A 12,370-nucleotide genomic window follows, 5' to 3' on the forward strand; every position below is an offset into this window, starting at 1 on the left:
AAGTTGGAGGGAGCCGCACCTCCATGCTGTTTCTTTTCTAAAAATAAGCACCGATTAATGCACATTTCCAACGCCGTGCAGCGGCGTCTCAGCGGCGCCGCAACTCACCTGCTGGGCCAATGAGAAGAGGTCCTGATGCAGGGCGAGCACGGCTCGGTAAAAAGCTCCGTCGTGCGTGTCCCTGGGGATCATGCACGTGTACTCCTCCATGCTGTCCCAGTGTCCTGAGGAGGGAACGCAACCGGTGAGCGAAAGCCACGGGGGCACGTGCCCATTAACGAGCAGGTTTAATGGAAGAAGACATTCGATCTCATGCGAAGATTTATGAACTTGGTCATTCAGGCAAAAAGTTTTACAGGCAAGTCAACTGAGTGAACAAAGGGCTCATGTGTCTTTAGTCTCTCAATAATATTTTGCTTTTTGCTTTAGAAAAACGACACTGAAATCAGCCCTCGGTGATGTCGCAGTCTGCCAGGTTCAACACCTTGTTTTTTCACCCCTTCCAAATGTGAGGAAGGTCCAATAAAGTGCCGATTGCAGTGGGAAGAAATAACTTTTGTTTTGCAGGAGGATGCTGTAAACAGAGGGCTAAAAATCTATTGCCTTTTCAGGGGGCAAATGAGCAGCTCAAGCATGCAGAACTGGGATCTCTAACTGGGCAGCGCCACGGCACCGCCCGCCGCGTTCGCCTGCAACTCTGACAAACGAGCGGACGGCCGCGGCCGAGCATCATCGCAGGATTTACAACCGGGCTGGAAAAGTTGAAACCGCAGACCGCGAACCTCACGAGGGCGCCGTTAAAACTCAGGCTGCTGCTTTTCTCCACCATTTCACATTATGATATGTCAATGTTTTGACTGGACTGCGTTCGCCCCCTCTGCTGTTACCGTTTACGGCGAGACTCTGATTGCGCCGCGGCACCGGAGGGAGGGAGGGGGCTTGGGGGGCGACTGGGCTGACTGGGGTCAGCCTTAATGATACGTGCAGGAAAACTCTCCGCTGCCGATAATCCGGGGCCTTGATAAGCTGATAGTTACCTAGACCCCAGGCTGCGGCCGCCGCCATGCGGGCCATCTTGGCTTGGGTTTCCTCGCTCACCAGCGTCCACTCCTCGCAGCATTGCTGGTGCAACTGGCCCCTGGAAAACATCAAGCGGGGGGGTTTGTGATCAGTGATGACAGCCGGTTTGATAAGAGCCAAAGGCTGCAAATTAAAAAAAAATATCTAGATAATCAAAACAGTTAAAAATGGCTGTTATTTGAGTGCAGAACAAAATTGTTCGACACAAAAAGTCTTTCAACTTCAAATCTTGGAACTCTTGCACGTCTGTCCTAATAAACAACTACAGCAGCTCTTTATTAAAGCCCTGCAATCAAACAACAACATCAAGGCACAAAACGTACTTTTTCCCCCGCGCAGGTCAACAACTGCAACAATCCCTCAGCGGAACAGTTCTGCACTCTTGCCCTCGGAAATGAAGGAGATAAGACTCCAGACAAAGTTTCCACTACATCTGCCCTTATTTATTTCTTGACTCGGCCTCAAAGACCAACATCTGAAATCGAGTGTCCAGAGCACCGGAGTCCAACAGAAAGAATCGAGTTTCCCAACAGAGAGATGGAGGTCCATCCTCCTGCTGAGGTCCAGGGTATCAAACCCAGTCTAAATACTCATCGAGCCTCGTCAGAGAGACCCGACATCCCCGCTGGGGAAGACAGGGAAGAGAGAAAGGGAAGGAAAAGGAAAGAAACAAAGAAAAAAGAAAGAAAGAAGCAACTTTGGGAAGCGATCAGCCACTTGCCCATCTGGATCAGAGCACTCGTTGAAAATGCTTGATGCTGAGATCCTGAGGAGGAATATCACGGCTTTAAGTAATCAGTTGATTTTTTTTTTTTTGTCAAACTTGACTTTGACTTAACACTCCTTGACTGCAGGTAAACTCGTGTCTCTGAACAGTGAAGGTGAGAGGAAATGAAAATGGAAGAACCCACCACCTCCCTGCAAACGCACCGTCCAAAAGCACTCCGGCAGGATTTCAGCCTCGACCAAGTGATGACAATCTGCTTTGTTATGACCAGCATATTTGAGTGCTTTTGACAACTTTTTATGTGTATTGGTCACACTATGACAGTAACTGACGCGTGCAGTACACAGTGTGTCTGGAATGACTTCAAACTGAATAAAATAACAGACTTTGGAACAAAGTCTTCCTCAAATATGTCAAATAATGGAATATCATTTGACTCTAAGCATTTCGGGGATTGATGAGGACTGCTTCCACCTCGGCGAGGAACCATTTGTTTCCCTCACTTTGATTCACTTTGACTCACAACCTGGTCAACCGTTACATCACCTGCGATCCCTCGCTGACAAAAAGCAAAAACATAAACAAGAAACCTCAACTAAACTATTTTGCTGCAAGAAATTAAGAAGAATTACCAGCTTGTTGTTTTTCCCTTTCTTATTTTTTCTCCTCAAATGAATCAAGACTGTGTACAAAACGGACGGCGGATTACATAACAATATCAACATCTGTTCGGCTTCATGAGGTCTGTGACGGGTTGCATATCTGGATGGTTCCAACATCTTGGGGACTTTGAAGGTGGGCGGCGGGCTCCTGAGTCAAAATTCTGGCCAACGTTGGAACGGCGGTGCAAGTTTGTGCGCTTCCAGGAGAATAAAAAAAAAACAAAAAAAAAATACACTGCGGTCAAGGCTGAGGAAAAGATTTCTCTATTATTTTTTTTTGCAAAGTCATCAATGCTCGACGTCGGGCGTAAGAGTACGAAAAAAGGAAGAAGGAAGGAAGATGTCTTTTCCATCAGAACCGAAACCTTGACAGGAAGAGCTCTCTATTAGGCTGCTTTAATTTTTATAAAGGATAGAGATGCAGGAGGCTGAGTGCTGGCGGCAGCTCCTACCATTCTCCCAGGGCCTCCAAGCAGCGCATCCTGCCCAGGATGAGCTCCGGATCCTCTTTATTCATGTCAATCTTTTTGTCGTACGCTACCAGGGCATCTTCCCACTCGTGCAGCTTCTCATACCAGGTGGCTTGGATTTCCTAGCAGTCCAAAAAAAAAAAAAAAAAAAAAAAAAAGGCAGAAGAGACAGAGTTGCATAAGAACTGTGGAATTCATTATATCCTAACTGAGTTTCAAGGTATTGACTGGTGCATGGAAAGATGGTCCAATAATTAACTGCAACCCATAACAGACTTTTTGTTTGTTTGTTTTAGGTATATGGACGACCCAACAGGACAAACCTTACATTTTCCCCACTGTGAATCTTTCCAAATGGTTACCTCATTAAAAATAAATGGGGAAAAAAAAAAGACAGGGTTCCGGGAAGTGCACAGTGAAACTGCTTAAGTCTTTCCTTAGGTCTTTTCACTTTTACCACAGGTTCAGAGGAGCATAATTGCAGTTCACAGAGGCTTGAGGAAAGACCTTTAACACAGGAGTCCCCATGGCTGGCGAGGGGGGTGGGGGCGGTTATATTGGCGCTAAAAATAAACTCCGTCATAAAAAGTCATGAATGCATTCTCTCAAAAAGGCCTGGTCTCGGCATAAAGCCTCGCTGGTTATGGTCCCATCACTGGTCACACGCGTCAAACGTAGTCAGCCGACAACCGACGACAATAAAAGACCATTTTGCTGTAATCTGTGGAAAGTTTTTGAGGGGAAAACTTTTAAAATGTAATTTTCTAAAAAAAAAAAATAAAAAGGGCGCCGGCTTCATTTGAACAGACTCATAATCTAAGTGAGTCTATTGGAAGACTTTGCTCTCTATGTGTAATACTGTTCAGACTGCACTACATTTATCACTACATTCATCATTTGTTGACAAAATAAACGACACGGGCATGTTGAAACAGATTGAGCACCGCCAAATGTCTACCCGCAGGGTGTTAACGCTCACGCCGTTTAAACTACAAAGTCTCTTTTGTACACGCAAAAACAAAAACAGTCGGCGAGTGATGCAGTTTGTAAAAGAGTTTGGCGGAAGGGACGGTCCGCAAAAATGTTCTTTTTTCCTATTATGTAAGTGATGTGGAAATTCAACGTGATGGTGTCCACTGTTTAATGGTTGGTTCATTCCCTGGAGCAGGTTCCCTCATCGAGAACACGAAGAAGTTTTACGTAATACAAAACTTGGAGGAAGCTCTTGATATCAAAATAATGAGTATAAAATTTGTTGAATTGACAATTTATCATTTTTGTTGTCACATGTGATACACTTCATATATACACATACAGCATAAATACACAGCCTCCAGACTGATTGAAGTGGGAATACAGACATTAAGAAATGTCACTGACGTCTTATGAATAAAGTCATTAGAAAACTATTACATGGATGTTCATTAAAAAATAATTTCCTTTTGGATTTTTTCGTGTGCAGTCATCTTGAAACTAAACAGTGGAAAAAAATATGAAGTAGCCCTCAGTGTTTGTTTTTTGTTGTTTTTTTAAGAGAGGGACACATTAAAGGGTGTGCAACTATGTAAGACAATAAAGACAGCCCACTAACTGGAAGAGGAAGGAGAACAAAAAGAAAAAAAGAACTGTCCGTGATTCTGCCCTGCGCTGCCCTTTCGTCCTCATCCCCTTTGCAAAAGGTTTTTCCACATGTCGCACATGAGCAAGAACAGGATGTTCTGGAGGTACGTCCCTCAAAAAACCTTCAGCATCACATTAAACAAGGAAAACAGACCAAAAACAAGTGAAAAAAAACATGCATTACGACAAACTAAGAAAATGTGTCACCAAAGGCCAAAAGGGCAGGATTGGATCGAGCTGTACGAGAAGGAGGTTTTCAGTAGGTCCATAATGCTGCTCACTGTACCGGCGTTGTCTAAAGGAAATCTGCGTCTTCTTCCAGTAAAATACTTTTCAGTCAAAAGGGTAATCTTTTGCTTTTGTGATGTCACGAAGGGTGAAAATGCTTTTCCAGATACTGACCAAAACCTGCTGCCAAGGATTGGCTCCACCCTCCGAGAGACTGCCTAAAGTCACCTTGTTCTCAAACATGAGGGAGGTCCAAGGCTAAACATGAGGCTAACATAGGGCTAAACCCGCCGGTACCAAAATTTCAGATCTGAAAATGAATATAACGTTGGAAAAAGACCTTACTCTAAAACACTCACCAGTTCACTGAAGTGCTTCATGGCGTAGTCCAGCACTCCAGATGCGGCTTCTGGCTGCTGCAGTTTATTGTTGATGCTGCGAGATACAACAGAGACAAAGGAGAAGATCAGTAAATCCCCTCAAAGATAAACCTTGAAACTGGACTCCGGGGAAACGCTTCGCTTCAAGACTTTTTTTTTGGCAACAATTAAAAGACAAGGGCTACAATTTTGATTAAGGCAAGGCAAAAGTATACAAATGCTGTTTTTCTTTCCTTTCATACGGTTCCAGGTTTTTCAGCCAACTGACAAAATCCAACTTGGAATACAAAATGTGAGAGTAGAAACAGTACATCCCCAGTGAGCGAATGCACACCACTGGGAAAAGATGGAGATGCTGATATTATTTCATATGTGCCAACAATAACTAGATCAATAAATGTGTTTATCCACCTCAAGTGAGCACCGATTACGGCCCTTCTCCCTATGAGCTCTTTGTTGCCGACGTCCAGCAACACGGCAGTGAAATCTTTCCCGTCCCAAGTTCGAGAACGCGCGCTCCAACCGACCAGTAGGAGTAGACAGACAGACAGACAGACAGACAGACAGATAGATAGATAGATACTATATTGATATCCAGGAGAAATTTGCTAGTCAGCACCACAGAGACAAACAAGCACAATCCTTTGCTGGCTTCCTACTCATAATGGCTGCAAATGGAAATGAGTCAGATCTGAAAGTGTGTAAACTGATAGCCAAGTCTAATGTGAATAACATGCCTCCATTGGGGCCACGTTGGAAAAAGAAAAAGAGGTAAAGATTTCCCCGCCGGCTGGGTGTTTATTGTGAGAAACAAATGTACCCAGTGACGTTTGTCACGCCTGTTTGACAAACGACGTGATATCCGTCAGGACAACACAATTCCCGTTTGTGCACCCGCCTGCACTCACTGGGGCCGCCGGCCACATCTGGAAGCACTCGCATGTACCGCGAGTCTATTATATTTCCTCAACTGCAAAACCCTTGTGCGGCCACGGCCAATACATCTGTAAAATGTAGCGTTTGAAGGGGGCGCTGGTATGCGGTGGAGTTCCTGAGGACAGCAGGCGAAGGCTGATGAAGGACACTCCTGCACAAAAGTCAGGAGACCCGGGACGAGACGGGCCAAAAGGCCGCGGGACGTGATGAAAGTGGCACAGCGGGGGTGGGGTGGTGGGATCTGTCAGCCGCTGTCTGCTAGTGAAAAAGCAAATAAAGACCATGGGATCCATCGTTGCCATTCAACAACTTCCAAACACAACTAGTGGGGGGAGCGGGTAATGCACCTGTCCTTCGGTAAACGGTAGTGTCAGTGTGTGTAACCAATCACAGCACAGTGTGGCGAAAATAGGAACGGACCATTAAGGGTGCTTGTTTCTGGTTTTGCTTTTTTTGGATTTAAGAAATGATATTCCATGCAGTATATTTACGTTTCTTTGCCGTGGAAACCAAAGAACACATTAACTGGGTGCCTGCGTTTAAATCAAACAGGCAGCTGGAGGTGGGAAAACTGGCACCAAGACTGGAGGCAGGACGAGATGCCAACAAGGGACGGCGACACATCTGAGACGGGCCGGCGTTGGCCTACCCTCGACCTCGTTCTTCACGTGTAAGACAAGGTGAACAAACCGTTTCCTTATGACAGCAGTGCAGCTGAGAATTCACGCCACTCTGTGTCCCCCGCCCCCGCTGACCTATGACCAGCTAAGTCATGGCCGCGAGCTAAAGCAAAGAGAATGTGGTTCGACCCCTCCAGCGCACTCCCTTATTCAGTCGAGGGCTAAAACAGAAAGCGGCTCAACGCAACAAGCATTTGACTCCGCCTATATTTACTGCTCTGCAAGGTTTCTGTAAACTGCGTCATAAATTCATGCAAATGTGCGTTGGTTCCAATGGTCTATTCCTTATTACTGATGAGGAGCACAGGTGCAAAAGACCCAACATTTGGCAAATCGTTAGAGGATCGCATGCACGGACGGGCTAAATTTACAAACCCAGAGACGTTCTCGAGGCGGCAATTAAGCCCAAAGTGCAAATCATCGGACTCCAGGGGAGGAAGTTCGCGTGGATGCCGGGGCTTTGACCTCTCAACAAGGGCGGCCGCACTGCTGAGAAACCGTGAAAACCAGCTGCCGTGAATTCAAAGGGTTGGCTTCCAATTTTATTTTGCAACACTTTGACATTTAAGAGCTCCAGCAGTACCCGAAACCAACAAGCAAACTAAAGCAAACAAGCTTTGCTTTGCTTTCTCTAATGTTGCGACTGGTGCGATTTCAGTGTTTTGTTTTTGTTTTTTGTTTTTTGTTTTCCTTTTGAAGGGACGCTAGCGTAAACAACAGAGGACGGAGGGTGTGAAACTTTGGGACCTGAAGGAAATCAAACGTGACAGAAAGCCATTATGTAACATGGCATGGCTCTGGTAAAACGCACGTTGGTGTGCAAGTCTCATGGGTGTTGACCAAAGCACTTGCAACAACCAAATACAGCAACGAATTAAAAAACGATTGTAGGATTATGTAAACCTGCTTTCACGTGTGCGCCGTGTGTAATTAGGTCGCCCCAAAAACCGGGCCTTGTAAATTACAACTTGTTGTCAGAGTTGTTGGCTTTTTCGACACCACAGAACTGGAAGGCCTTTGCATTCGTCCTGAAGTGTCTTCAGGCTGCCGCCGAGCCGTGCTAAAGCTAGCCAGATGTGCCCTCGACTCGGGAGGCGACCAGACGGAGGGCCTTCTCTCCGTCGGACCCCAGCGAGTTCACCGTCCCTCGGCTGAAGCCATCTGGCTGCCAGCTCCGGGGCAGCACGCAGCCTGAACACATCCAGATGAATCTCCCCCTTTTGTTTTGGGTGCCGCGAGTGTTGCTCGCTAACTTAAACTTTTGTCAGATTTTTCTTTTTCCTGTGGGAAGGAGAAAAAACACCAGCTCAAGTGTTAAGAACTGTAATATGATAATGATTCATGAAATATGTCGCCGAGCTTCCTGTGCAAGACTTCCATCCTGAATGCAAAAACAAAGCACGCAGCTCCCCCATACCAATATATTGGGGTTAAATTGCGGAGACAAAACAACCCAAGAGTAAATATGAAAAACTGTGCTTATGATTTTGAAATATGCTACAGTCTCGGCACGCTCCTGAGATTTCCTTTTCTGCTTCTTCTATTGCAAAAACAGACTGCAGAAATTGTTACTGCTCAAAATGTTACTGATGGGAAGACAATCATTTCAAACAGAATCATACCTCATATTTGGCCTCTGACAAAAGACCCAATCAGATGTGACGACTGAGTCTCTCGGCAGAACAACGGCATTTCCACGCATTGAGGAAGACGTCAGTCTAAACCTGTTACTGGAATTGTGCTTCTGTCGGCCCAAAAGGGCCCAACACACTGGTTGATGTTGCTGTTTTTCTGTGAAAGCAGCAACATTAAAAAAATAATAATAATAATAATAAAAAATAAATAAAAAGCTCTTTGAACTGTGTCCAAACAAGCGTTTAATCTCGGTCAAATTATGTGTTTTCCTTTTTATTTGTAATGTTTCTTGCACATTTTTAAAAGCGGTTTGTATGAACATAAAGTTGACAGCAATCAACAGTAGACAGTTGTCTTTGTCTTTAATGTCTCACAGAGGTCAAAGTTACAAAAATCTGCTTCGTTTCACTTGCATGCCTCCCAAAAAGAGGCCTAGCACGGGGACAGGGTTTGAAAACTAGATCCAAAACAAAATAACATCCTTTTTTTTTTTTTCACCTCCAACCGTCCTTTAAAAAAAAAACTCCTTTCAAACATTAATGACATCTGACTATCATCAGTCAACACTGCCAAGGATGTGACACCAAATCATAACTCTTGCGTAAGGCGAGACCAAAGGAAATCTTCGTCATTGGCTCGAGTGCGGCGTTGTCGCTGCGTGAGATAAAGAGGAGAAAATAAGGTGCTGAGCTCATGCACGGGCTTCCATCCACATCGATTTGGGACGGGCGAGCCTGAGGGACGCCCGACTGTTTCGAACTTCATCTAATAAGCTCTTTGTCTTCAGCCTTCCTTTTTTTTTTTTTTCTATTTTTTAAAATGTCAGGACAAAAACAGTAGTTGATTCATTCCAACCAGATGCGAGATGCTCTGGGGAGCACGCACTCATCGCTCCACATGTGAGATGACCAAATCTGCTTTTCTCAGTGAGGCCGGCCAAGCTTGAAACCAAGCTCTGACATGTGCCACTCTTAACAGTTGAAGAACAAGTAAGTCGTTAAAACTGCAAATGTTAATAAGTGATGGCAAAGGAATGAAATGGAAAAGAAAAATACAGTACATGTATATTTTCTCGGTGAGCTGCTGGGATGCTGGCGGGAGAATCCATCCTGACTGCCTCAAGTTGCACAGTCGCCACAGAGGGAGCAGAGCTCACCTCAGGGTCAAGAGGCCACCGGCGCAGAGCTTCTCCCGTGGCCCAAATAAAGAGAGAGACCCGGCGGTTACCTCATTGGCATGCTGCCGTCGCCGCCACCCCGGTGGGGAAACATGAGCTCAACGCAAAGCTTCCTGAAATAATTCAGCTGCTCGCTTTGTGCTGGCTGCATGTGAAGTGAAGCCGGCCGTTGCGAGATACAAAAGCTTTTCCCCAGAGTCAGTTTTGCTCGAGTAATTATTGTTATTGTCAAATTATGGGGGAAAAAATAAATAAACTTGCTGCAAGACAGACAGATTGTCATTGTTATTATTCACCAAATGCAAATTTTGCTTTTTCTTCGGTTTTTGAAAAACAACTGCGTAAAGCAAAGGTGAAAACAGAGTGGAATAATGAAGCCCCTCCATTGGCTAATCTTGTCACAACCAAGAATGCAATACTGCAACAGTACTGTATGGACAACAACAACAACTTTGCAGGTCATTACACACATCCAAACCTGTGTGACACCATCTTTGAAGCTCAAAACAAAGTCAATAAACATCATCTCTCTTATTAAACACCACTATGCCGAGTCTCGGCTGGATCAGCGTCAGAAATAAATACACAGCACGACAACATATACGTCAAAGGGAGATGCTTGCAACCACGAACAGCCTCGGAAAATAAGAGGCAGTGATTAGCACAGAGCAACACAATTCTTACAGGGGGAACAAAGAGGTTTTTTGTTTCCTACCCTGTCGAGCGGCTCTTTTTTAACATTGCGCTGTCACGAAACGCTGCCTGTGAAGCAGCGCCACATGGCCGGCCGTGTTTACACAAACCAGAGGGAACTCTTTTAGAGGGCTTTGTGCCTAATCCATCCACGTTGCCCGCAGGACTGTTTGTCCCAGCTACCAGTCGGCTGGAAGGGTGGCGAGCAGACAGCTGCCCGCCGCCTGGCCCGCGTCCATCGCACGCCAACACGCGCCACCTGGTAGCCATCACAGAGCTTCAGCCCGGCAGACACCCAGAGGGCCGTGCCAAGGCTTGACGGCTGCCAATCTCAGCGAGCTGGACGTCCCGGCTCACGCTCTGCACTTCATTACCGAAGACGCAGAACGGTTTATATTTCCCCCATGCGTGCCTGGGGGGGCAGGAGGGGGTGTCAGGATTTTTCTCATCTTCTTTTCGGATCCGAAATTCAAATTCTGAGCGAGTCGGCCGTCTGCTCTTCTGCTCGAGTACCACGGACACTCGGAGGCGTCGGCCAGCGTCAGGTTGAGATTGCGATTGCGATTGGTGCAATGTCAAGAATTAACTCGCGCTGCGGGACTCCGAACGTGCAACGCCGGCATTATTCCGAATTACCGCTTATCAAGGACGCCGCAATATTAAATAAACAGAGAGGCCTTGGTCGGCGCTGATTGCACGCGGCAATTGGCCAACCCCCGTGTCCTGTACAGAGAAGGACGCTGTTCTCGTGCAGTTTCATTTATATCTGAGGAAAGACCTTTTCGGCGAGTTTATTCCAGCGACTGCGCTAGTCACCACCAGAACAAGGGTTTCTAAGAGGCGCTGCGGTGCGGAGCAATCAAGGATTTATTTATACAGAAACCAGTTTCCTCGCCGCCACTACCACCATTTCCAGATGTGTGATAAAAGATATTAACGTACTCGCAAAGATTACCAACTGCAACTACCAACTCTTTGGATGAAGACGACCTCAGGGTAATGAAGATTGAGATAATTTTTTAACAGCTTGCACTAAATGCTGCTGGCCAGCTGCAAAGAACGTTGACTTCTTGGCAGACAGGCAGCATTTTCCATATTTTCTGGACATGCGTCAAACTACACCCGTTTTGGGACAATCTTAAAAGAATTCTGGAGAGCGTCTTACACCTGAAGGCTCCCAGGGATCCCCGGATCTAGTTTCTGGGACTGATCCCAGATGGATTAATAATGAAAGAAGACATGTATCTCTGAAAAATAATGATTGCAGCCAATAAGAAGCCATTACCAAGCAAAAGCACGTGACTAGGAACAAAACTGGAGGAAATGGAGACTAGTCAAGGACATGGACAGTGTTCACTCACCTGAGTGATTATTTCTGACCCATTTTTCCACCTTGCTTTATATGTCTTTGTTGTTTGTTCATTTCGGAAAATGTTCCTTGTATATGTTAATGAACAAAACCAAATAAAGAGTTTGGAGAAAAAAAAGCGAGTGGGGCTGCTCGCTGAAAAACAATGACAGTTATTATGTAATGCAATGGGGGTTTTTTTTGTATTTTTTTTTTTGTTCAGATGGAGGCTGTGGAATGCACAGGCAAACATTATCACCTCCTGCCACTCCTCTAATTGAACCCATGAGTGTTGTGACAGCTCGCTAACCTTGCGATTACTAAATGTTTCCAGTGTATTTAGTGACACAAAAGCTGTCTGTGAGAGTGTTCTGACTAAAGGCTCTTTATTTCTGTCCGCTTGTTCCCGCTGAGGATAGATGACTGTACCATTAGTCCAGCAGGTGTCCGGCTAACATGTGAAGCCAAAGAGAGGGGGGAGAAAATCTGTTGTGGACTTCCAGAGGAAGTCATATAAATAAAGTTGCTCTGGTTACAGTTTAGTTGCTCTACTGTTTGCCGGGGGAGCCTGGTGAGACATGTTTGGAGGGGAAAAGGCTGTTAAAAGAAGCTGCTCGGCAAGTAAAAACAGCACGATGCCGCGCATATAAAAACGGCGTCCAGCAGAAACTTTTTGTGCGCCGGTGATAAATGACAGAGCCCAGGACTGCGGGAAAGCGATGCCGCTGGGATTC

The 12,370-nt window shown here is 45.7% G+C and overlaps 1 protein-coding gene across 2 annotated transcripts in view; it reads right to left on the reverse strand.

The window, feature by feature from the left end:
* Positions 1 to 12,370, reverse strand: part of mtor (mechanistic target of rapamycin kinase) — a 67,276-nt gene that overhangs the window by 27,704 nt on the left and 27,202 nt on the right. For both annotated transcript variants that reach the window (XM_076026544.1, XM_076026543.1), the window contains exons 29-32: positions 5,147 to 5,222; positions 2,922 to 3,061; positions 1,038 to 1,138; positions 109 to 224 (exon numbers count right to left, since the gene is read on the reverse strand). In XM_076026544.1, coding sequence (XP_075882659.1) covers positions 109 to 224; positions 1,038 to 1,138; positions 2,922 to 3,061; positions 5,147 to 5,222 — 433 coding nt within the window. The remainder of the gene's footprint in view (positions 1 to 108; positions 225 to 1,037; positions 1,139 to 2,921; positions 3,062 to 5,146; positions 5,223 to 12,370) is intronic.

Source organism: Nelusetta ayraudi, unplaced genomic scaffold (genome assembly GCF_046127955.1).
Source record: "Nelusetta ayraudi isolate G7.1 ecotype Tasmania unplaced genomic scaffold, CSIRO-AGI_Nayr_v1 ptg000019l, whole genome shotgun sequence".
Taxonomy (NCBI): Eukaryota; Metazoa; Chordata; class Actinopteri; order Tetraodontiformes; family Monacanthidae; genus Nelusetta; species Nelusetta ayraudi.